The sequence below is a fragment of the Hordeum vulgare genome, chromosome 7H (genome assembly GCF_904849725.1).
Source record: "Hordeum vulgare subsp. vulgare chromosome 7H, MorexV3_pseudomolecules_assembly, whole genome shotgun sequence".
Lineage (NCBI taxonomy): Eukaryota > Viridiplantae > Streptophyta > Magnoliopsida > Poales > Poaceae > Hordeum > Hordeum vulgare.
This window is the reverse complement of record NC_058524.1, coordinates 188,408,998-188,435,652: the sequence shown is the minus strand read 5'-3', so window position 1 is coordinate 188,435,652 and position 26,655 is coordinate 188,408,998. Positions and strand designations below refer to the sequence as shown.

Genomic DNA, 26,655 nt, shown 5'->3' with positions numbered 1-26,655 from the left:
CATTATATATTAGGAATTTGCAGTTATCTAGTTTAAAAGTACCCCTCCGTTTTAAATATACATCCATATATAGTCTATAGAAATTAAAAAAATAATATTTAAGAACCAAGGGAGTATTAGTGGTTTTCAGGAAGGGCGAGGTCCCCAAACCAATTTTTTTTTAAGATTAATGCATTTGGAGAAGGGCTAGAGACGTTATTACAAGTTAAATTGATCATGTGATCAAAAGCGTCCATACCTCATGTGATGGTCAAAAAACCGAGACACACGTCGACTGGGCAAAAAATACCACCAAACCCTAAACCCTTAGGTATTATTTGGTACTAATGTATTTTAGGAAATTGGTGAGGTAATCCCGGTCAAACTCCTAAATCCCACGTATCACAAAACACCGTTTGGTTCTACTATTTGACATGTTTCATTCTTACATTTCTTCAAAAATCTCCAAACTCCAATGCATTTTTCTTAATACACAATACATTACTCTCACCTAATGTATTGAAGATAAATTTGAATTTAAGAGGATTGAGTACAGTTTGGAGTTTCATCCAATCCGTGTGTAGATTATTGTGACATCCCCGGAGTATTGCTACAATAATCATTGTAATTAAGCTACAGTGATGGCCAAGATTAAGCTAGTGCTTTTGCTAATCTATTATGATCACAGTTGGAATCAAACTCCGATTCAAAAATCTTTTTGCGATTCAAATTCATTTCGAAAACGGATTTAAAAGTTTTGCAATCTTTAAATTAAAAATCATGTTTGGGTGGCAATTAATTCCTAGGTATTAATAAAATTGAAACCAATATTTTTCCAAGCATTTTAGTGCCTCAAAATAATTAAAACTGAGACCAAGACGATTATTAAATGCACTCTCACATTTTCCTATATTTAAATAAATTCTAAACCTCCCCAAAAATATTGTGGCATGTTATAAAATTACTATACAAATTGTGAGGCAAGCCCTATAATTTTTACAAAGTAAATCTAGGCACTATAAATAAAATTGAATAAAAAGTAAAAGTGAAATAAATAATAATAATAATAAAGTAAAAAAACTCCTAACCCACGTGGGCCTCGGCCCACCTCGCCAGCCCAACCGGCCAGCTCCCCCACCGACCCAACCGGCCCCCTCAACCCCCTATAGTATAAAACCCACCCTCAAACCCAAAATCCCCCCACTCTCCTCACTTCCCCCCACACCCGTGTAGCCATGAGCCCCAGCCCCGTGGAGCACGAGGGGCTCGCGATCTCCCTCTACCCTGCACCGGCCAGGTGCCGCCGTCGGCCTTTGGCGCCCTCCGACGGGCCACCTCACCACCGGCGCCTCCTCCTCGCCCCTCGCCGGTCCACTCCGTCGCCCCCACCTCGTCGGTCGCCGCACCTCCTCGCACCCGTTGCCCCTCCTCTACTGGCCGATCTGAGCCCCCCTCCCGCCCTGTCGTACGAGCCGTCGGCACTGCAACTGGCCACCACACCCACTTGTCGTGCCGTCGCCGCGCTCGCGCGCCACCCTGCGCTGCCAGTTCGCCCCTCCGGCCTCCAGGCCATGCCCGGTTGGCTTCGGCCCCCTCCCCCCACCCGGGACTCTCCTCTAACTAGGGGGGATTAGCCCCCCATGTGTGTTTAGTGTCTTGGGGTAAAACACACCCCGTTATGTGGATGACATGGGGGCACACGCCCCCTAAACCAAAAAAAGTATATATAAATATAAAATAAATAAATAGTTAAATTAATAAATAAATAAATTAGTGAAATAATTAATTAGTTAATATGATGATTAAGATTAAATAGATTAATTATTGAAACAATTAAGTTATCTCATTAATCATTTGTTTTAGAGAGTATGACACGAGGGTCCCACCCCCACTAATTAATCTGATTAATTGCTAATTAAATTAATTAAAAATTGTGTCAATGACATGTAGGACCCACTAGTCAGTTTGACCAGTCAACAGACCTGTTGACTGATGATGTCATCCTGCTGATGTCATAATCCTGATTTTTAAATTTAATAATCTGTTTTAATTTCTCGATATTATTAAGGCTTTAAAAATTAATATAAAATAAACCGTAATTCGGATGATTTTTTTTTGAACATGAAAGTTGATCACAAAAACGAGACGAACCAGGATACGCTATCCGTTCGTGTGTAGCGCGTCCCTAGCATAGCGAACATGGAACTTTTCCATCCGTTTTGCCTGGCCGGTAGTAGCCAGAGATCCGGGAAATATCATCTCATATTTTCCCGATCCGTCTATGACGAATGTTACTGCGTTAGTGCATGCCCAGCCATGCATATTGCCATGTCATGCATCGTGTTGCACCTGTTGCTGTTATTTATTGTTTCTTCCCACGCTTCTTACCGGTAGACCCCGAGACTGACGCTGCTGTCGGGTACGACTACCCACCTGACGACCACCCCTTTGCCACACAGCAACAGGGCAAGCAAACCCCCTTGATCATTCCTATATCGCCTACTCTTTCTCCCTCATACTTGCATTAGAATTTTGCTACTTTGTAGATAGATCCTATTCTGATGCATAGCCTATGTTTTTTATGAACTTCTACTTTACTGTACCGTAATCTAAACTGTTTAGTATAGGTGGAGCAGTCAACCCCTTTGCCCCCTTAGTCCAGTTGCCCCTGCTTTGTTGTCAAGTCTCGATCACTGATCGACGAGCCAAGACCCGACACAACACTCACACTCCCCTTAGTTGTACGATGCTACAGAGCTACTATCGAGTACCGAGGGTGACACCTCGTTACGTACTCCGATGTTAGCGTTGTAATGTAGTTAACCGACGGTGGTTCTCAGAGGGTGATTCCTCGTTCACCACTTCCGATAACGACTCTGTCGTACAACCCATCAGGCGTGGTCCATCGAGGGTGATTCCTCCCTGGCCACCTTGACGGTTACATCGTTCAAAATCCAACGAGGGTGGTACCTCGGATCCCCCTGATGTTACAACCACACAGTTACTTGATCGTGTTACTGGGAACATTGATGAATAAATGTTAGGCGGGTGGATTCCCGCGTGGATGTGTCGATGAGTTAATTAAAATGTTAATGGATTTGGGTATTTGATCTGGGTTGGTCGGAGACCTTATTCGCACTAACCGTCTACGTGGGGGAAGTTATGGGTACTCGACGTCGTGGTATCAGCCAAAGCTCTTCAGACACCAGCAATGGAGCGGCGCACGCTCGAGTGGTCTGGATTATCACCGTTCTTGTATAAGATGTGCCATGACTGACATCAGCCGCCCACGCAACGTGCATGAGCGCAATGGGTGAGGGGCCCATGAACCCTGCGTGCTTAGGATTTAGACCGACGAGCTGGCCTCTCTGTCGAGTCTAGGCGGGGCTGCGATGTGTCGATGTTCCGAGGCCGGGCATGACCCAGGAAAGTGTGTCCGTCCAGATTTTATCGAGCACGACGGGGAATATGTGGTGCACCCCTGCAGGGATGAAAATTAACTATTCAGATAGCCGTGTCCACGATTACACGACGACTTGGAGTTGTGCCCCGATCTTATACAACTACAACTGTTACTTAACTGGAATGTTTGCACCGGGATTGCTTCCTCGCAGGGAGTCGAGGAAGAATCTCCGGACGTGACTTTAATTAATATTGCTGCAACAATATGACTATTAAGTGTGTTACCTATTCTACTCTCGTCTATTGCTGCAGGACCCCTGAAGATGCTAGTCTTCGATAGGACTAGACCTTCTCTCTTTATTCTTGCATTGTTGCAGTCAGTCCACATATAATCCCTTCCTTTGATACTGATGCATACTTAACATAGTTCTGATGTCAGTCTTGCGAGTACTTTGAATGAGTACTCACCGTTGCTTTGCTCCCCCTTTTTACCCTCGATCCGTTGCTGCGTCCAGATGATGGAGCCCAGGAGATGGCATATCCCACCGACGACGACTACTACCCCGACAGTGCCTACTACTACGTGGAGGCCGCTGAAGACCAGGAGTAGTTAGGAGGCTCCCAGGCAGGAGGCCTCGCCTCGTTCGATCGTTGTATCTTTTGTGATAGCCTTCTCTAAGGCATTATCATGTTCACGTCTGTACTCAGATGTTTGTTGCTTCCGCTGACTCGTGTGTTTATCGAGCTTCTGTATTCTAGCCCTCAAGGCCCCTGGCTTATAATATGGAGATTGTATGTTTTTATTTGTGTCTAAAGTTGTGTTGTGATATCTTCCCATGAGTCCTTGAGTTCGGTCATACGCATTTGCATGTATGATTAGCGTACTATCAAATCGAGGGCGTCACAATTATCCCCACCAATTCATTCAAAAATCTTAGTACCAAACAAGGACTTAGAGCATCTCCAGCCGTTCGGCCCCCCAGGGGCCTGAAATAGCGCCGCGTGGTGATTCGTCGATGCAAAAAAGGGCGGGGGGGGGGGGGGCTCGGGTTTCGAGCCGCCCACCAAAGGCGTCCCTAGCTGCCGCTTTCGGCCCACTTTGGGCGCAAATTGGCCTAGTTTCGGCGCAAAATTGACCCACTTTTGGGCCATATTCGACATTCTTCAGCACAAATTGAACAACAGTAGTTATTTTTTATCACATGGTTCATCACAGGAATCAATACAAATCAAAAAATAGTTTAATAAGTCAATACAAATCAAAAATCGAGCTAGGCGTTTCCCTTCAGCCTCCATAGACGTTCTACCAAATCGTGCTACAATTATTGATGCACCTGTGGGTCTCAGGTCTCGTGACACATGTTGAGGAAGGCAGTCCAGGCTGTTGTGGCTTTGCATTGCTCGCAAACAGGCCGACCAGAGAGGCGAGGACCATGAGGTGCTCTTGATCCTGGGCGTCGGCATCGGCTTCCTCCTTGTAGGATCGAAAATATGTCTATAACCGGGGGGGGGGGGATTAGACTACTTGACAATTTTTTTTTTGCCTTTTCCCAATTCTACTTGAGAGGCAGCTACAACAGTTATAACAGGTCAAGCACACCGTACACATGCAATTCTAATAGTATAGCAACGAAAAGTAAAACATGCAAGTGTAAGGTAGAGGAGTAAGTAGGGAGATCAAACACATGAGGTTGACACGATGATTTTTGGCATGGTTCTAATAGGTGGCGCTATCGTACATCCGTGTTAGTGGAGACTTCAACCCATGAAGGGTAAGAGCTGCGAGAGTCCATGGAGGGCTCCACCCACGGAGGGTCCACAAAGAAGCGACCTTGTCTATTCCACCACGGCTTCTGTCCACGGAGGACTAGCCTTACTCATGATAGATCTTCACGAAGTAGGCAATCTCCTTGCCCTTACAAACACATCTTGGTTTGACTCCACAACACGAAGTAGGAGGCTCTCAAGCGATACCTAACCAATCTAGGAGGCACCACCCTCCAAAAGGTAATATATGTGGTAGATCAATGAACTCCTTACTCTTGTGCTTCTAAAGATAGTCTCCTCAACACAAGTCACTCTCTCACAAAATATGCATGGTTAGGAGAGGTTGATTTGGTGGAAAGCAGTTTGGGGAGGCTAGAGATCAAGTTTCAAATGATAGGATTGGAATATCTTGGTCTCAACACATGAGTAGGTGGTTCTCTCTTAGAAAATGGATCTGGCAATTAAGAGTGTGTTTTCTGCGTGCTTCTCCCGCGAATGAGAGGTGGGTGAAGGGGTATATATAGGCAGCAGCCAAAATCCAACCGTTACACAAAAAAGGGCAAACTCAGTGACACCAAAGTTGACAACTCGGTGGTATCGATTATCACAAAAGTCTAAACTTTTGAATCTCGGTGAGACTGATATATGAAACTCGATGGTACCGAAAAGGTGACTAACGGTCAGATGATCAAACTCGATGACACCGATACTCAAACTCGGAAATTTCGATTTTGTGTATCTTGGCAACAGAATGTTGGTCACACTGAACTCGGTAGCACCGACTTGGTTTCGGTTGCACCGATTTGGTGGGAATGGCCAGGGTTTCTGTCTGAGATCAAACTCGTTTGGTCCGATATGAAAATGTTGGTGACACCGAATTTGTGAATGTGGATCTTGATAGAGTGGATATGTGGGAAAAATGACTGAGTGTTTTGGTGGCTAACTTTGAGCATTTGAACAATTAGTTCAATTTACTACCTCATCCCCTTTTAATAGTATTGACTTTCCTATGGACTCAAAAATGATTTCTCATAAATATAAAATGAAGAGTCTTCTAGCTTGAAGCTTGAGTCAATATTATTCCTTTCTTGCATCAGGGGCATCTCCACATAAACCTTAAGCCATAGCATCTTTTGAACTTTTTCTGAAATATACTTGGAAAACATATTAGTCCAATGATGCATATGTTGTTATCAATTATCAAAACCACCCTAGGAAGCAATTGTGCTTTTACTCCTCCAGTAGCGCCACGAACACCTCCTCATAACCGGAGTCCATCGCCCAGGCAAATCACCGAACACTTGGCGGGCGTGGCGGACGCGCGGCCGCGTACGTGCCCGGAGCGTCAGGAGAACTCACAAAGAAGTGGGGGGCGGGGGAGGGGGCGAAGACGTGGTGAACCCTACGTCCGTCGACGAGGAGATGTCCTCTGTAGCCACGGTAGGGAGGTGGACGGCGCCGGAATCGGCACGGTGACGAAAGGTGTGGTGCGTGAGGGGCGGCTCCGGAGAAGAAAATGCCTTTTTTCGCGTGACAGGGCCCGACGCGTCGTTTTCCCTTCCGCCGGTGGCCCCGGGCTCCCCCAACATGCTGGGTTCGGGCTGAGATCGTCGGGACCAATTTCAACACTAACCGACGAAAAACCGGCTCCTCGGACGCGAATGAGCCGTTTTTCCTCGTCGGCAGAAAAAAAAAAAGATGGACTGGAAGGGATTGCTGGGGGCGCGGCTCTAGATGCTCCTACTGTATAATCCACTCCCCACATCCACCAGCTCCATCCATGGCCTTCTCGCCCGCTCTCCACCTCCACCACCCGCCTCGCCTCCATCACCTCCTCCTCTCCTCCAACCCTCTTTCGTCCTCCTCCTGCGCTCAATACCCATGGCTCTCCGCCTGGTCCCGTCCCCGCCGCGGCCTCCGACCGCCAGCCCCCGCTCTGGACCTCCGCCCGGAGCCCTCCCCCACTTCCGGCTCCGACGACGAGGACGCCGTAGGAACTAGCCGCCACTCCGGACGCTCCACCATGTCTCTCATTCTCCACCGTCTCAAGCGCGCGGGCTACTCACTTGAGGCCCAAATCCCCCCCTCCACCTTCTCTCAGCACCCGCGGCGGGGCTCCGTGGAGGACGTGTTCCGCGCGGACGATGGTGTGCTTCCCAACGCGCGCGGGGGATTCGACGATGACGCGGAGTCCTCGCTCATGGACGCGCGGTTTCCGTGGGAGCGGCCGATGCCCCCGCCCGAGGCGGCTGCGCGGGCCGCGAGGTCGCCGGCGTGGATGGCGGAGCTTACGCTTCCTGAACCCGAGCTTAGGCGCCTTCGGCACGCGGCGATGAGGATCAAGTCGAAGACCCAGGTGGGTGGCGCTGGGGTGACGCGGGAAATCGTGGCAAAAATCAAGGAGAAGTGGAGGACGGATGAGGTGGTCAGGGTCAAGGTCAACGGCACGCCTGCGCTCAACATGCGCCTCTTCCACGAGATACTAGAGGTGTGTATTGAATTTTTCCAGAATCTCTTAGCTTGCATCAAGCTCTTCTTTGGTTTCTTTTTGATGGAAATTCTGGATTGCTGGTGCTGTTCTTACCAATTTAGTAGTTCATTTATGCTTGAGGCGGGTTGCGGCATGCAACTTGTATCAACTGCAAGGTGAATTAGTTTTTGGATGGAATTGTTGGTAGATTTTTAACAATGCTGTGTGTATTTTGTACTGTGTTGGTTCGAAACTTGAGCTGTAGGTTTAGCTGTAAAATGTGACTTGGAATCTTGTATGTGTCTCACTCGGCAGTTGTCCCTAAGTAACACTGAAGTCAGATGCATTAATTATCCCAAAGAAGGCAGTATACATTTGTTGAGATAAAATTAGCTCAGAGTTAGCCAATACCGAATCAGTGTTTTTCTTTACCTTTGGCGTCATGTCCACGAACTGGTACATACATGTCCACGAACTGGTACATACTCGACTGCCGGGCTACTCTTTTGGCTTGTTATTGATCTTCGGGGAGGTCTCCGATTTGGAGGAATTGGACGATCTGCTGCGCCCATGCCGGAGCCAGGGGCTTGATGACAAGGACTAAAGGCGTTTTTCTTCTGCCGCGGGAGCGCAGTCTTCTACGGCAAGGGCTGCTGAGCCCGCTGGAGCCTGTTGGAATCCCCGAGATGAGCGGCTAGAGGGGAAAAACAGGTTTTTTTCTCAACGTCAGGCGGAATAAGACTACTAATTGGCTGATTGATGATTGGTTGATTTTGCAAACTGAATGATGATGTGGCATAAAGCTGATGTGGACAGTGTGCATGTTGAGAGAGTGGGTAGAAGTGGGGATCAACTTCTTAAGAATGTTAGATACTAGCCTGGTTGAGAAAAATCGATAGCAAAAACTTCTTTAATACTGAAAATTATCAAGAACATTATTCAGAAAAGGCATAATTTAGTAACTTAACGATCACATCAGTTTTAGGGCACAATAATTGTTCTTTGCCAGAATCATGCAGAAGCTTGCAAACTTCTTGAAACTTGAGCTTAGTGAAATCACTTATGGAACTAAACTGAGTTAAAAGCTAGTTGACTAGTTCAAAGTCGAGTTTGGTTTATGTCCAAATCAAGACACAATATTAAATATTTTCCTATTGGTGCAATAATGTAACTCCAATAATTGATTGCACAGAAAATCAGTGATTTGACTACCAGAAGACTTACCAAATCAATGGTCAATTAGGACCTGTTAACAAGTGCAAGCAGAGAAGGAAGTATATGTTTATTCAGCATGTTGATTAGTTTTCTTTGGGCCACAATTAGCCTAAAGCTTCATTTGTTATCTATACACATGACCTACTAGTTCTACTGAATACATCTTTAGAGTTATAGTTCTTGCCAATCTAATAACTGTTTTCTTTTGGTTGATCCTGATTAGAGAAAAACAGGGGGATTGGTAATATGGAGGTCAGGAACTTCTGTTTCTCTTTACCGGGGAGTAGCCTATGACGTACCTGATACCACTAAGGGAACAAATAGGACTTGGCAGGATGTTGGTATGAAGTCCTCAATAAAAGGGCCTCCTATCCCTTCCTCAATACCTAACGAGAAAGTTAATAGCATGCAAGGTAGTAATGGAGGTTTGGTATCTAATACTGAGAAAGAGGAAGCAATTGAAACAGTTCCAGAAATCAAATATGAAGAAGAAATTGGCAGGTTGTTGGATGAGCTTGGCCCTAGATACAGCGACTGGCCTGGATCCAATCCATTACCAGTAGATGCAGATTTGCTTCCCGCAACTATACCTGGTTACAAACCCCCTTTCAGAGTTCTGCCATATGGAGTACGGCGGTCACTCAGCCGAAAGGACACTACCAATTTGCGGCGTCTTGCTCGGGGACTGCCTCCTCACTTTGCTCTCGGTACCTTTGTTGTTTTAGTTAGCTCCTTATTTTTCTTTCTCAAGTTCTACAATCATTTGGTGATGTTTCCCCTTACCGATGAATATTAGGGCGAAGCAGACAACTCCAAGGATTAGCAGCTGCTATGGTGAAGTTATGGGAGAGAAGTTCCATTGCAAAAGTTGCTTTGAAGAGAGGAGTGCAACTTACTACCAGTGAGAGGATGGCTGAAGATATCAAAGTAAATATAGACTCGCTTTCATTAAAAATACATCAGTTTTTGTACTCCTTACTTATGGAAAGCCTTTTGAGTTTAGTTAGAAATATGTTCATTGGTACTGGAAACACCAAAGTACAACTTTTGTATGTGCAAATGAAACACTGCTAGACCTTTTTTTCACAGATATTACACTCATTTTGTGTAGCTTGAACTTTGTAATTCATTTATCAATTTTCCTATCTGAATATGTCCTGCTATATATGTGCTGACCGAGGCTGTCATTTCCATAAAATGTTCGAGAATACATGGAATTTGGAGAAGTCATTAATGGGTAAGAACCATCGAGTCTGGGATCAAAGTATTACCATTTCCAGTCCAAAATGGATAGCCTAGAAAGCACACAATCAACATTTTAAAGTCTTACCACTAATATGCATGTAACTGTTTAGGTTTGTCACGTGAAAATGATACCACTCTTTACTTAAAGTTATGTAAGCTATTGCTCCAAGATTGTCATTTCCTTTTCAATCTTTTGTGATAAAGTTTCTGTTCTATGGTATTATTTCAGTTTTTGTGCATTTGCTTGACACTGCAAATTTGGTCACGTACCAAGTAGTCCTTCAGCTCTAGATTAGTACTGCTAGCAGATGCTGCTGAGAGACGCTCATTGAACCTTACAATTGATATCTGGATATTCGGTTTTTGGACGGTTGCTTGTAGTATTAGTTCATAGATGAGAGCATCCAGAAGAGGATACTTGTGATTGGTAAATAGAGTTGGGTTATGTTTTTACTTGTGGTTGATGGTAGTGAGGGGGTGAAGATATCTGTGAGGGTTGGGTACATAACATAGGGGTATTAATCCAATGCTTATTGGGCGGAAGGAATGGACTAGAGATAGTTTTGGTCAATGGTGCACATGGTGGCCATTATGATCACCTTGGTAAGGTGAGCTGGAATTAGAGGAAAGGAAGAGAATAGTCTGATTGACTGCGTTCATAAAACTGAACTCATGCGTCATAAAACTATGGAAGCAACATTGGCACATCATGCATATTTTACATGATGTGGCTCAAGCTTGTCTTGCTCTACATCAGTCCCCCCCCCCCCCCCCCCCCCCTACGTTTTACCTGTGTACAGATACAACTATAGCCCATATACCCTGTATATTTGAACATGCCTACAGGTATATTTTATCCAATACCATTGTGCAGTCTCCGTTTGATATGGGAGAGCCTTGAACTTTATCAAGCTTTTCACCATTTCGTTTCTCCTGTTTGTAACTAATGTTCTTATGGTTCACTCGCAGAAATTAACAGGTGGGGTAATGCTTTCAAGGAACAATGACTTTGTAGTCTTCTACCGAGGGAAAGATTTCTTGTCCACGGAACTTGCAGAGGCACTCCTAGAGAGGGAAAGATCAATGAAGTCCCTACAAGATGAGGAGCAAGCACGGTTAAATGCAAAGTTGTCATTTACTTCTAGCACTGAGGCATTTATAGAATCCACTGTAGCTGGTACTCTTGGAGAGACCCTTGAAGCTAACTCTAAATATGGAAATGAACTGGTCGATAATCACGTGGACAAGATGACAAGAACTGTAGAAGCTGCAAAGCATGCTGATCTTGTAAGGAAGTTAGAGTGGAAGCTTGCACTTGTAAGTGATAAGACTTTCAATAGTGGTTTTGTAAGATTCTCTTGTGAACACCATTTTCCATAGAAAAAAGCATTCTTATTTGCCTTTCATAATCTCTGATTTAATTTAGCTGGGCGCATGAGTATAATTCAAACCATCTTACCACAACAATTCAATAATATTTGATAAGAACATACCTGAAAAATTGCAGTGAACTTAATTTTTCTTTTTGTAGAGTGCAGAGACCAACCTTTTAGTTGCAAGCCTACATGTACCCAACCACACTAGGGCCAGTTCTTTTGCTGGAAATAAGCTGCACCCTACACAACTTACCCTAGAAGCCCGACCAAAATTGTTTTCTTAGAAGCCTACTAATTAAGGCTTGACTAGTTGGCTTCTAAAAAAATAATTTTAGTTGGGCTTCTAGAATAAACTGGGTAGGGGGCAGCTTATTCAAATGCTTGTGTCACATGAATTGCACTGAAGATGCAATTTATGATGTTTGAACTTAAATAGTTCACTTTATTTCTATGCAGGCAGAGAAAAGGATAGCAAAAGCTGAAAGAGTGCTTGGAAAAGTCGAGACTGCCTTGAAGCCAACTGAAGATACCAAACCACCTGAAACAATAACCGATGAAGAGAGGTTCATGTTTCGGAAACTTGGTTTAAGGATGAAGGCATTTTTGCTCCTTGGTAAAATCTAATTACCAGTTCAGTATGCCACTTATTTCCTTTGATCCTGCAGTACTGGAGTTTTTTTAATTTTATTCCAGTATCTTTCATTTACCTGTGATTCCTTTCTTTTTTTTGGAAGGGTCAATATGCCTTTTGCTTTAGTTGCTCATCTATTTTATTCCCATGAGATCTAGTCTCCTCAGATTGTCATTATAATTACTCTCAACTTCATATACATTCTTTTGTTTCATATATTGCCCTCACCACTTTCAGGTAGAAGAGGAGTTTTTGATGGCACAATCGAAAATATGCACTTGCACTGGAAATACAGGGAACTGGTGAAAATACTGGTGAAAGCAAAGTCTTTTGCAGATGTCAAGAGGACAGCGCTATCACTTGAAGTTGAGAGTGGGGGCGTTTTAGTTTCTGTGGACAAGGTCTCCAAAGGCTATGCCATTGTTGTGTTTCGTGGGAAGGACTATAAACGTCCTTCTATGCTGAGACCAAGGAATCTTTTGTCAAAGAGAAAGGCTTTAGCTCGATCCATTGAGCTACAGAGAATGGAGGTACTGTTCTGTTTCTTGGATGGTTGTGGACATTTACTAAAAACTCAACCTGTATTACAAAAGTAGGTAGTACTAAAAAGAAAGAAACCCATTTTGTTAGAGATTCCGTTAGAGCAACTGTGTAAAGCAAACTTTCATTCATTTCCTAAATGATATATTCTCTCCGTTCCAAATTACTGGAAGTTTTTTTGTCCTAAGTTCCAAATTCCTCAAGTTTGACTAAGTCTACAGAAAAATATATGAACATGTACTTTATATTTTCATCCTACCACCCGCGTCTCATATGCTATCATGTGGTAGTATATATATTCCCTCAGTTCCATGTTAGTTGTCGTTGAAACTGATGTATCTAGACGTATTTCAGTGCTAGATATGTCTGTTTGAGCGACAACTAATATGGAACGGTGGGAGCACTTTTTTATCATTTTAAGTATGTTCATATACTATATCTAAGATTTTCTAAAGCAAGTTATATTTTTTTTTCCATGTGAATCCATATATTTTACAAATACCTGTATATTTATACATATAAACAATAGTCTATATATATACATATATTTATATTTGATGTTGTACATATTAGCATATTTTCTATATGCTCGGTCAAACTTGAAGAAGTTGGACTTGGCACAGATTTAGAACTTCAAGTAATCTGGAACAGCGGGAGTACCTTCACTTCTCCAATCATTTTTTTGCTAATATCATTCTTTTCTCTTGATGTCAGGCCCTGGGTCGTCACATTGAAAAGTTAAACAGAAGGGTTAATCAGCTCAGATCCGAACTGGTATGGACAGTACCAACTGATTCAATTGTGACAAAATCATCATTTCCAGACACATGTCATGATGACAAATGTTCTATTTCTCAGGTCCAAATGGAAGACGTAAAGGACCAAGGAGACGAGGAGCTGTATGCTAAACTAGATTCTGCTTATTCGAGCGAGGATGAAGATGTAGAGGTGAGTGTATTTCATCCATCGAACCATGCGCCAATGGTTTCTTTGAAAACCTGTAACCGTCCAGCCTTTGTCTATGTAGGACGAGGACGATGATGCTTATATCAGGAGCTTTGACAACCCAATTGCCAGGGCAACTGCTGATGATGAAAATGAAACCGCCATTGAGGACAGTGAGTCTAGTTATAGCAATGATTATGATTCCGCTGAAGATAATGGCGACTGCGACGAAGAGGATGAAGTTAATGACGTGGAATATTCAGACTACGACGAGGATGAAGACTGCGAGCCCGCTGTAATTTCTGCTGGTAATTTTCAGCCTATCATGTATTCGGATTTTTCTGATGGTGACCGACCCCTAGAAGAAGGGGCTGAATCAGACGAAAGATGTAGCGATCTACGCAGTAGATAACATTAGAAACTCGTCACCATAAAGGGACCGGCTAGAAGAAGGGGCTGAATCAGACTAAAGATGTAGCGGTCTACGCAGTAGACAACATTAGAAATTCATCACCATAAAGGGATCATGTAGCTAGACATGTAGCCATGTAGCTAGACAATCATGTACAGTGAGTAAATAACGAGTATTTCACTTGGTCTGGTTCATCTTGGGCTTGTTTGGTTGCCCGCAAGTCTTTCGTCCCGTTTTATATATAAGTCTTGTTTTATATATAAAACAATGATCAACAACATTTCGATATCTCTTCAAAAAAGTAAAAAACAACATTTCAATGCAAACGAACGTCATCACAACACATGCACATATCTAAGACGGGATACATAAGTGCTGATCGCAGCAACATCATCCCTAGCAATACAAAAGCAACCGGGAACACATCAACGCAAAGACATGAAGTTGCATACAACGAACCGTGGACTTTAAGGTGATGCCTTCAGAAAGGATATGACATCGGAGTGCTGCCACCGCTTGATTCAAGGATCAGAATTTACCCCGGAGGAGTGCTGCCACCGCTTGATTCAAGGATCAGAATTTACCCCGAAGCAACACGATGGGTGATGAGAGTCGCGACGATGCCTTCAAGAAGGGAACGAGCTTCACTGCTATCGGTCTGTGTGAAGATAGAACAAGTTTTCACCCCGGCCAACACTCATCGCCACCAAACGCCACACCCCGGCTACAACGTCGTCCGCACGACCATGGCCATCGGGAAGCACCAAGCCACAGGCTCTGCCCATGAGCATTGGGCAACCACCTCCAGGGCCATCGCCCCAGCATCCAAGGCCTTGACACCACCCCACCCGAGATCCGCCGCTACCCACCAAAGAGACGTGCGGATAAGTCCCGCCTTTCCCACCCTTGGCAGCCCCCAGCGCCGAGACTCAAAGGCCGTCCAGGACTGGCCTCCATCGACTCGTCGTGCAGCACCAGACGCTGCGAGAAGAGGTCTGTCCTGCTGCACCGTGCGCGAGACAAGCTCGGCTCTACGATACCGTGCGCGAGACAAGGTCGGTCCTCCCGCATCGGGCGCGAGACGAGCGACGGACCGCAACTGGGAGAAGGCCAGCCCTTCGACAGAAGTAGAGTCCGGACGGCGAGGAGATGAAGCAAAGGTCGACATGGTCCGCGCGCACACGAGACGACATCGGAGTAAGAAGGCCGTCACCGTGGGCAGAGCCGCCGAGCCGCCATGTAGTGCCACACCACCGGGAGGCCACCGCCCATGCGCCGGACCTCCATGCGTCGCCGCCCATGACCGAAGCAACAACCATGCCAGGTCGCTGCCTAACCCGCGCCGCCCACCCCGGTCTCAATGTCAGATCCAGGAAGAGCGTTGCGCACGCCCCACCACACTAGAGGCTAGCCCAGCCAAGCCAGGAGCCGCCCCTAGCCCGTGTCGCCGTAGACCTCGTCACCATCTTCTCGGATCTGACGAAGTCGTTGTCGGAGCCCGTTGCCCCACCGCCCGCAGCACCAGCACGCCCCGCCACCAGGTCCACCCAGCCACCGCCGTTCCTGTGCACAACCGTGCCGCAACACGACCGACGAAGTCACCGCCGCACCGCCGTGCGCAAGCGCCGCGCTCCCCACCCGTGAGCGGCGTCTCTCGTCGCAGGCCACCAAGGGAAGCCCCCCCGCCGCCTTCGATGCCGGTCGGGCTTAGCCCGACGATGCCTCCGGTGGCGGCGAGGAGGAGGAGAGGCGGGTGTCAGTATGAAAACCGGCAGACCTCGGGGTAAGGTGTCTAGAGTTGTGGATCTCAGACGGATGGCGATAGGAACAAGGGGCCGTTGTTTTACCCAGGTTTGGGCCCTCTTGATGGAGGTAAAACCCTACGTGTTGCTCTCGTTTATATCAATGGATAAGTATCAAGTACAGAGTTGATCTACTTCGAGATCGTCAGGCATGTTCTAACTCTAGGGCTAGGTGGATGATATTGCGTTGATATCCCCTATACAGGCTAAACCCTATGGCTTATATATACGCCAAATAGGGTATCTAGGGTTACAAGGTTGATATCTTGGCATAGAGGCGGTAGGAGAAGTCTTGGAGTATACATCAAGCCTTCGGCAGATCCAGTCTCAATCACGCCCCATCATGCAGCTTCCGGAGTCCATCTTGAGAAGGAGGAGGGCCCATCGGTCCAATCTGAGGAGCATGTGCCGACTAGGTTAGTACCCCTAGTCCAGGACACCGTCAGTAGCCCCCGAACTGGTCTTCTATGCGTGGGTGATTAACTTGATGAAGATAACCTCACGTCCGAAGTCCTTGGCTTGACAGACGAGTTCACCTTCATGACTTCCAAACTCCCGAATCGTTCTCAAAAGAAGCGATGTCTTATAAACAAGACCTAGCTAAACTCACACTTTACCCGAATAGGTGGGGTAACTTAGCCTCGAAGACAGACCACGTAGGTGTGAATAGTGCCATCTAGCCTGACAACTTTATCGAAGCGGCACACCCCATGATGGGTCGAGCAATTACCGCCTACCCCAAATCAAGGCTCGAGACAGCCTTTTTAGCGGCGTGTCCCATCAGGTAGAAACCGTGCCCGCTTTCTTAAGGATATCATCAAGATTTTGTTTTCCCCCTATGCACAACGACATCTTTTGCATGAGTGGCGTTTTTATCGACGCGACAAGGGGGACTCTTGACCTTTCAACAACCTATAAGAACAAAAAGAGAACAATGCAGGCAGCCGCACTCTCATTTCCCCCGCTTGCTGCTTCGTCTAGCTCCAATGCACAGATTCAATCTTGTACCCCTCTTTTTCAGCAAATCCAAACCCCCCATCCAACCATGGCTGATACCCTCCAAGGGCATTGGGGGTGGTTCCTCCACGACGGAAGGCACCATCCTGAGCTGCGTGTTGCGGAATACCTCTTCGCCAACATCGACACCTGTGCTCCCGGCGCCGACCAACAAGTGCCTGTTCCCAATCCAGGGGAGCGGGTAGTCTTTAGCCCTCACCTCATCCGGGGCCTGGGGCTCCCGTTGCACCCATTCGTGAGCGAGATGATGTTTTATTATGCTATCGAATTCCACAACATGGCCCCAAACTCCATCCTCCACCTCGCCTCCTTCATCATGGTATGCGAGGCCTTTCTCCGTCGCGGGCCGCACTTAGGCCTTTGGCTGAAGACCTTCGGGTTCAAGCCAAAGTCCAACGGCTCCGATCTGGCGGAGTGTCGAGGGGTCATGGTCAGCAAGAACCTAAGTGCTTTCTGGTTCAAGGGCACCTTCATTGAGACGGTGAAAGAATGGCACTGTGAGTGGTTTTACATCACTGAACCGCTCGCCCCCGGCCAAACCAAAGTCCCACCCTTTTTGGACGCCCCCAAGGAAGCTCAGGTCGTGTAGGGAGAATGACATTGTCTAGGGAGAATGGCATTGTTTGGGGGGACCCTAAAGAGGTGGGGGCACTGATTAAGAAGATCAAGTGGTCGTCTACCGAGAAGGACCTCGAGCTCCCCGACGTAGTCAACGTGATGCTCAAACGCCGGATCCTTCCACTCCAACTCCGGGCCACCCCGATGTGGGAGCATAAATCGAAGGAAGCGAGGCTCGTCCTTCACTTTTTCCGCACCAACATGTCAGCATATGGAAGCAGCTATTTAGGTTGGCCAAGGACAAGATCCCCAAGGAGGGGCAATACCTTGCCTTCGAGGTTGGATATGAAGCCCCACCAGTAAGTGTTCTAACACACACATTTGTATTCTTCCTTCGCATGGTGAGACAGATTTCAATGAATCATTTTGCTTGGTATGTGCAGAAATGGTCAGCTAGGATGCAGGAAATGCAGTGCTCGGCCCCATTGCGAGAGGAGGCGAGATCCCCTATGCTCACGACGCTCCTAGTCGAGGAGTCGCATGTGGTGGTCCCTAAGGGGACGAAGTCCTAGAAGGGCATGACGAGTCTTCGAAGTCGGGCGACCTCGGTTACTTGGTCCGAGGAGACCCACACCTCCGCCACCCATGAAGATATCGGGGAGGATGAGGAGAAGGATGACCCTTCCTTTAAAGGAAGAGGGCAGCGTTAGAGGACGTCCAAGCCGAAACAGGGCTCAAGGGCCAAAAGCGGTTGAAGAGAACCTCGACCAAAGCCGCCGGTAAGTCGTCAGAGAAGATCGTTCTGTCCGATGAGTCCGAAGATGACCCCCTTGTGTTGGGGAGGAAAAAATGGGCACCCCGAGGGTACCTTACTGTTTTCCATGTTCTTTATTCAACACATCTATGTTTTAGTAGGAGTGAGCTCATACGAGCATCTTTCCATAATCCGTTGAAGGTGTGTCCAAGCGACTCTTGAAGCGGGCAGCTGCCCTCCAGCGGGACCCCGAATCTCTCCACTCCTCCGCCCACTCATGATGGGCTGGGGGAGGCGACTTCTACTCCGTCTCCCTAGGTTGACTCAATGGGGGGCAAAGTTTCGATCGTCGTGACCGAGGCGGACACCTTGGTCCCACAAGGCCAAGGGGATAAGATCCCCAAGGTTGTGAAGGAAACGCTGGGCCAATCGTATGTCGAGCCGAAGTCCGCCCCGACTCCAACGCTGCGGCACGAGACCCCTCCCCCAGCACCCAGGTGCTTGGGTCCGAGGTCTTGCCAGCCCACCTCCTCCCCTAGGACGGGCTAGTGCGGGGTGGACCCAGGAGATGGAGCAGACCTTGAAGGGATCCTCCCTTAAGGAAGAGCACTGTGCCTTGATAGGTGCGATGGTGCAGGGCTTCCAGTCTGTGGGGAGTAGATTGCACGAGGTCTTCATGGGCCTCGTTACGAGCTTCGAGGTATTCTTTTATCCTTGTGCAAAATACATTCCGTTTTGCGTTGAATTTGCACATCCATGTATCTGTCCGAGGACATGTTCTCATGGCCTTCTGAACGACCTAACCAGTGAGTAGCCCCCCGAGCCCAAGGCTGGTTTCGAGGAACTGGTGTTGGGATCGAATAGAAGTAGGATCTTGATACATAGCCCCTAGGACGTTGCCTAGTGCAATGATGCGCTCGTCTGAGGTAAATAAATTGACCGTGGGCTTATGTGAAAAAATTCCTTGTTTGCAGGTTTCTACCTCGCTCCGAGCTTCATCTCCGAGGATATAGCGGAGGTAAACTGTAAGCTTGAGAGGTCCAAGAAAGACCTCGACCAGATGAACCAACGGTTCGAGCAGTCTCAAGGTAAACGATCAATGATAACCCACAAGTGTAGGGGATCACAACAGTTTTCGAGGGTAGAGTATTCAACCCAAATTTGTTGGTTTGCCAAAGGGGAAGCGAAAGAATATTCTCAAGTATTAGCAGCTGAGTTTGTCAAATTCAACCACACCTGAAAGATTAGTGTCTGCAAGCAAAGTATCAGTAGCAAAGTGGTATGATAACAACGGTGTCAGAAACGATCTGTTGACGGCAGACTATTCCTAACTGTTGTATCAATGGCGCCAGTAGGTTGCACGTGGGCGAGTAACTATTCTTTCCCGACAACAGTGTTGGAAAAGGATCTTGCAACAAGTAACAGCGAAGTAGCAAGGAACAACAGTAGCAACAGCAGCAGAGTAACAGCAGTAGCAACAGCAGCAGAGTAACATCAGTAGCAACAGTAGTAGCAAAGTGGCCCAATCCCTTTTGTAGCAAGGGACAAGCCTAGACAAAGTAACGTAGCACGGACTAGTAGTAAAAGACTCGTAGGCAGTGGATCGGTGATGGATGAGTATGAGGGATGTGATTCATCATGTAACAGCTATAACACGGAGAGATATGTAACTAGCTCCCGTTCGTCAATCTAATGTAGGCATGTATTCCGTATGTAGTCATACGTGCTTAGGGAAAAGAACTTGCATGCCATCTATTGTCCATCCCTCCCGTGGCAGCGGGGTCCTAATGGAAACTACGGGATATTAAGGTTCTCCTTTTAATAAAGAACCGGACCAACGCATTAACACGCGGTGAATACATGAACTCCTCATACTATGGTCATCTCCGGGAGTGGTTCCAGCTATTGTCACTCCGGGGTTGCCGGGTCATAACACATAGTAGGTGACTACAACTTGCAAGATAGGATCTAAAACACACATATATTGGCGACAACATAATAGATTCAGATCTGAAATCATGGCACTCGGGCCCTAGTGACAAGCATTAAGCATAGCCAAGTAGTAGCAACATCAATCTAGAACATAGTGGATACTAGGGATCAATCCCCGTCAAAAACTAACTCGATTACATGATAGATCTCATTCAAATCATCACCGTCCAACAAGACTACGATGAGATTACTCACGAACGATGAAGAGCATCATGGAATTGGCGATGGAGGAAGGTTGATGATGACGATGGCGACGATTTCCCCTCTCCGGAGCCCCGAACAGACTCCAGATCTGCCCTCCAGATGAAGAACACGGGGTGGCGGCGCCTCCATATCGTAAAACGCGATGAAACCTTCTCTCTGATTTTTTTTCCGGGCGAGACGGAAGATATAGAGCTGAGTTTGGGGGCGGTGGTTCCACGTAGGCCCCACAAGCCCTCACGGCGCGGCCTAGGGGGTTGGCCGCGGCCCAGGGGCTTGTGGCCCACTCGCACGCCCCCTCCGGTGGATCTTTCCGCAGGTATTTTTCTTTTATTCCGGAAAAATTCTTCGTAAATTTTCAGGACATTCCGAGAACTTTTATTTCTGCACAAAAACAACACCATGACAATTTTGCTAAAAACAACGTTAGTCCGGGTTAGTTCCATTCAAATCATGCAAATTAGAGTCCAAAACAAGGGCAAAAGAGTTCGGAAAAGTAGATACGACGGAGACGTATCAACTCCCCCAAGCTTAAAGCCTTTCTTGTCCTCAAGCAATTCAGTTGACAAACTGAAAGAGACAAAAGAAAAACTTTGACGAACTCTGTTTGATCTTGTTGTTGCAACTATGTCTAACTCATATCCAGAGTTTCAGCAAGATCACAAGCAAACCACATAAGCAAATGACATCTAGGTCTCACGGTAAACTCATATCAATGGCATAATCAACTAGCGAGCAAATAATAATAAGCCTCAAACGTCAACATTTCAATCAAAATAACATGAAGCAGTACGAATAGATGGTATCTCGCTAGCTCTTTCTAAGACCGCAAAACATAAATGCAGAGCACCTTCAAAGACCAAGGGCTGACTAAACATTGTAATTCTTGGCAATGAAGATCTAGTCATGGTCATATTCAACACAGTTAAAAGCAAAGCATAAAAATGACAGAGGTGCTCTCTAATTGGTGCTTTTGTAAGAGGAGGATGACTCAACAGGAACATAAATAGACAGGCCCTTCACAGAGGGAAGCATTGATTTGCAGAGGTGCCAGAGCTCAAGCTTTTAAAACAGAGATAATAATTTTGGGTGGCATGCTTTCATTGTCAACACAATGACTAAGAGTTCTCAACATCTTCCAGGCTACACATGCTATAGGCGGTTCCCAAACAGAAAAGTAAAGTTTTGACTCCCCCAACCACCAATCAATCACACTCCACGGCTAGCCGAATCCTCGGGTACCGTCCATACCAACATCAATCCTGGGGGAGTTTTTTTTGCAATTATCTTTTCGATTTGAGCATGGAACTGGGAATTCCAATTACCGGACCCTTTCTCGTGAATGATAGTGAATAAACACATATCGAGGATAACACGCCTAGCATGGAAGATACCAATAGCCTCCTGTCACCACATGAGCGGTTTGGGCATGCAAAACAGATTATTTCTTGAAGGTTTAGAGAATGGCACATGCAAATTTACTTGGAACGGCAGGTAGATACCACACATAGGCAGGTATGGTGGACTCATATGGCACAACTTTGGGTTTATGGGAGTGGATGCACAAGCAGTATTCCCGCTTAGTACAAGTGAAGGCTAGCAAAAGACTGGGAAGCGACCAACTAGAGAGCGACAACAGTCATCAAAATGCATTGAGATTAACTAACATTGAGTGCAAGCATGAGTAGGACATAAATCACCATGAACATGAGCATCATAGAGGCTATGTTGATTTTGTTTCAACTACATGCATGAACATGCGCCAAGTCAAGCTACTTGAATCATTCAAAGGAGGATACCATCCTATCATACTACATCATAGTCATCTCAACATTCATGTTGGCAACCAAGACAAACCATTATAAGCTCCTAGCTAAGTAAGCATGGCATAAGAAACTATGATCTCTAAGTTGTCATTGCAAACATGTTTCTCTCACAACAAAGCTGAACTAGGAACAATGAGCTAGACATATTTACAGAAACAAAATAGATCGAGTTCATACCAGTTTTTCCAGGCTCAGTCACTTCGTCATATATCGTCATTATTGCCTTTCACTTGCACGACCAAACGATGTGAACAATAATAAGAGTGCTCGTGCATTGGACTAAAGCTGGAATCTGCAGGCAAACACAAAGGAGAAGACAAAGTAATATGTCTCTATGAAAGGTAAACAGATATGCATGCAAGAGCCACTAAACATTGCAACCAATATCTTCTACCTTGACCCAAAGAAAAAGAAAACTATTTACATGGGAAAGCTCCCAACAAGCAAAAGAAGAAAAAGAAAATCTTTCTGGGTTTTCTCAACTAGACAGACACACGAAAAGAAAACAAGAAAAAGAAAATCTTTTTGGGTTTTCTCAAACTAGACACACACACGAAAAGAAAACGAGAAAAAGAAAATAAACTAGCATGGATGATACAGTGGAAAAATGTGAACACCGGCTAACAAAGTGAAAGCATAAGCAAGAATGTAAAGTCGGTGAGAACACGTACTCCCCCAAGCTTAGGCTTTTGGCCTAAGTTGGTCTACTCCCAAGGATGGTCCTGGCGAAACCCAAAATCATAATGGGGGTTATACGGGAGTGCTGCAGCCACTGCCTGAATGGCTGCCTCACGGAGACGAGCAGCCTTTGACTCCATCTCATACTCCTATGCCTCTCCTCTGGTTATGTAATATCTTCGTTTTACCTGAAAGTCAAAGAAAGCAGGAGTAGGAAGGGTAATATGGAAAACACGCTGCCGGTTAAATATCAAACGATATAAGAGGGATTCGTCATCCCTCTCAAGGAACTGGTAGCGTGTCAAAGCGACGCGGTCAAGGAAAGCTGTATGGAGCGGGGGATCTCCTTCGCGGATGGTGTGACAGCCCGAGAATGACGTTCCAGAAGATTCCCCTTTATTTCCGTTTCCATCGTGTGGTTATTTTATTTCGTTCGTTGCATCGTCATTTAGTTTGCATCATCGCATCATGCATGGCATCATGTCAACTCTGTTTTGTCGGTGTTGCTTGTTGCCGTGTTGTTGGGTGTTAGTGCTTTGTGAATGGCGTTGTTTTGGAGTGATGAGAGTGGGTGCGTGAGAGCCACCTCAAAGCCCTGTTGCACCGCAGACCTTAAACCTTCACTCCCCTCCTCTCCTCTTTTATTTGTTTTTGCGGTTTGCTAAAGTCTTCGTTTAAACCCCTATTTAAAAAGGTTCGTCTTCTTTTTAATAAAAACCCTTTTATTAAATGTGGGGGCAACCCTTGGGTTTTTATTTTATTTCCCCTTTTGTTTTATTTTAAAACAGAGTCTCATTTTATTTTTCTCCTTTAAAAGAGCTTTTATTTTTATTCTTTGTAAAAAAGGGGTTTATTTTAATTCTTAAAAAAGGTTTCATTTTTTTTATTTGTTTTAAAATACCCAATCTATTTTATAGATTGGGGTATGTTTTAAAGGAGTTTAAAAGGTTTCCTCTTTATTTGATTTTATTTTGTTTTTGTTAAATCCTTTCTTTGTGAGTTTCTGTTTTAAAAGAAAAAAAAACAAAAGAGAGGAGGAGCCCTGCCCAAAGGCCCAGCCGGCCGGCCCAACAGACCCCCCTGCCCTAGCGCCCTCGTCCCCCTGTCCGCTTCCCCCGTGCGCCTTCATCCCCGATCCCCTCCTCTCGTCCTCCCCTCTTCCTCCTCGATCTCCAGGGCCTCGATCCCGTCGCCCCCACGTTGCCGCAGCTGCTCGCCGCCCTAGCCCCGGTCGTCGCCGTCCCTCGCGCCTCCTCGTGGATCCCCCACACCGCCGCGCGCCGCCCTCGGCTTCGGTCGCTCCTCCCTCGAGATCGCCAGACCCGCGTGCCTCCTGTCGTCCCGCTCGACGGCCCTGCGCGCCGCCCCGCCATGCTGTGCCCCGTCGCGCTCGACCTCGCCTGCGACGCCGCCCCTTGCCGTGCTCCCTGCTCGCCAAGCTCGCCGCCCGAACCGCCTTGGCCTCCTCTTGCTGTTGCTGATTGCGTGTTGCTGCCACTGTTGCTTGCCCACTGCGCTGCAGCTTGCTGTGCCTTTGCTTACTGTACTGCGTGCTGCTGCCTGCCTGCCTACTTCGTGCGATTCGCTGTAGTTGCTGTTGCGTTTTGCTGCTGTCGCTGATGCTGCTGCTGTTTGCTGTTGCTGTCGGCTGGGGTTGCCAGGTTGCTGCTAATTTCCTTGCTGTTGCTAGCGTTGCTGCCGTCGCTTGCTGCCAGCTTGCCTGTTGCGTTTTGCTTAGTTGCTGTTTGTTGCTTGCTGCTAGCTGTAGCTGATTAGTCTAGGTTGTTAGTTGCTGTTAGTTGCTGCCGTAGTTGTTTGTTGCTAGCTAGTTGGTAGCCGCTGCTGTAGGTTGTTGTTGCTAGGTAGATTTTTGCTGCTGCTTGCTATTTGTAGCTGCCAGATAGATTTAGTTGCTTGCTTGTGCCGCCGCTTGCCGTCGCCGCATGCACCATCCCCGCCGCTGTGGAATCGACGAGACCCAAGCACCACGTCGTCCTCGACGACCCCGGGAACGTGATCGACTACCGATGTGAAGACCGTGTACCACGACGCTGAGCGAACGACTATCGTCGACGAGACCCGAGTACCACTACTTCCACGACGACCGTTGTTCTCCTTCATCGAACCGAACCGCTTCGAATCGCACACTTCGAAGGTATACCGATGAGACGTGTCATGACCGAATGCATGTGTTGTATGGGATGTATGTATGTTTGCGCCGTATGTTGCCGTTGTCTCTCTTTCGTCGTGCCCTCGACACATGGGAACCCGGTAACCGGGATCACCCCATCTTTATTTACCGTTCCCGCACGCGCTCCCTATTCGTTGGCACGATATGTCGACGAGTATCGTGGTCGGAATGTTGTCGTGGCATCGTTTCCGTTTTGCCGCCATGGTTCCCTCTCGCTCGCCGTGGCGACACATATATTTTTCTCTTCTTGACGTGGTGTTGATGAACTTGCATGCATGACGCATTCATGGCATGATATTGTGTTGCATCTTTCTTGTGCCGTAGCTCCGTTCTATGCTCTGCATGTTAACCGTCTAGGAGGACATGTAGGATCATCGCTTCACCCCTTGCCATGTTAACAACAATTAAATATTACCGTGTAAATAATCGGGAGTGAACTAAATGATTAATCGTGGAGTTTCGTCGATATGTAACCCGTTGCATATCGAGCTTCACTTAATGTGTAGAGTTTGCGTGAGGTGAATTGCCATGCCATCCCTTGCATTTTGAACTGATCATGCATCATAGTAGGTTGTGCATCATGTTGTGCATCGTGTGGTGAATATTTGTGTTGATGTTTGTTTCCGGTTTGTTCTGTCTCGATAGAGTTCCGCAAGCGTGTCGGAATGTGAGGACCCGTTCGACTACGTTGGTTCACCGACTTCACGGAGTTGTTCTTCTTCCAAGCGGGATCTCAGGCAAGATGACCATTTCCCCAGATACCACTACTATCATTGCCATGCTAGTTTTATCGCTTCTATCGTTTATGTCTCGTTGCCTACCACATGTTAAATATCAGCCTCTCAACAATGCCATGTTAACCATCAACCTGTTCGACCTAGCAAACCACTGATTGGCTATGTTATTGCTTGCTTAACCCTGTTGTTGGCGTTGCTAGTTGCAGGTGCAGTTGCTTCCATGTGATAACATGGGTTCCTTGTCATATCACCATATCAATGCTATTTAATTTAATGCACCTATATACTTGGTAAAAGGTGGAAGGCTCGACCTTTCTAGCCTGGTGTTTTGTTTCACCTTTGCACCCTTAGTTTTGGCTACCGGTGTTATGTTCCATAAATGAGCGCTCCTAACACGATCGGGGTTGTTATGGGGACCCCCTTGATAATTCGTTTTAGATTAAAGCTGGTCTGGCAAGGCCCAACTTTGGTACTACATTTGCCTAATAACTAATGAACTGCATAGGGAGTAATTAACCCGAGGAAATTTAATCAACCCTCGGGCCAGTGCTCCTCATGAGTGTTGGTCCACCCACCTAGAAGTCGGCGGTGCCACCACGGGGCAACTCGAGGTTTGGTTCCCCTCCACTTTGCATAGACGGTGTGTCCTGAGAACGAGATACGCAGCTCCTATCGGGATCGTCGACACACCGGGTGGCCTTGCCGGATTAGTTTTACCTTTGACGAAATATCTTGTGCATCGGGATTCCGGTGATGCTTTGGGTAATCTCAGAGTTGAGGTTTTCCACTAGGGAATCCGATGAGATCGCGAGCTTCGTGATTGAGGATTTCTATGCGGCTTGTGGTAATTTGTGATGGACTAGTTGGAGCACCCCTGCAGGGTTAAATCTTTTTGGAAAGTCGTGCCCGCGGTTATG

The 26,655-nt window shown here is 46.7% G+C and overlaps 1 protein-coding gene across 1 annotated transcript; it reads left to right on the top strand.

Annotated features, from left to right (window-relative positions):
* Window positions 1-1,214: 1,214 nt before the first annotated feature.
* Window positions 1,215-14,176, top strand: LOC123408595 (CRM-domain containing factor CFM3, chloroplastic/mitochondrial-like). Its single transcript, XM_045101667.1, has 11 exons — window positions 1,215-1,557; window positions 4,729-4,819; window positions 6,835-7,636; window positions 9,057-9,540; window positions 9,630-9,760; window positions 11,048-11,395; window positions 11,911-12,067; window positions 12,323-12,615; window positions 13,340-13,399; window positions 13,484-13,573; window positions 13,653-14,176. The coding sequence occupies exons 1-11, from the start codon at window positions 1,215-1,217 to the stop codon at window positions 13,980-13,982; spliced, it is 3,129 nt and encodes a 1,042-aa protein (XP_044957602.1). The 3' UTR covers window positions 13,983-14,176.
* The last annotated feature ends 12,479 nt before the right edge of the window (window positions 14,177-26,655 follow it).

Excerpts from the sequence above, each read along its gene's own strand:
- LOC123408595 (XM_045101667.1), top strand. The coding sequence starts at position 1,215 with ATGAGCCCCAGCCCCGTGGAGCACGAGGGGCTCGCGATCTCCCTCTAC. Across the intron at positions 12,068-12,322 it reads GAAGGCATTTTTGCTCCTTG|GTAGAAGAGGAGTTTTTGAT; the intron begins GTAAAATCTAAT and ends CACCACTTTCAG. Across the intron at positions 12,616-13,339 it reads TTGAGCTACAGAGAATGGAG|GCCCTGGGTCGTCACATTGA; the intron begins GTACTGTTCTGT and ends TCTTGATGTCAG.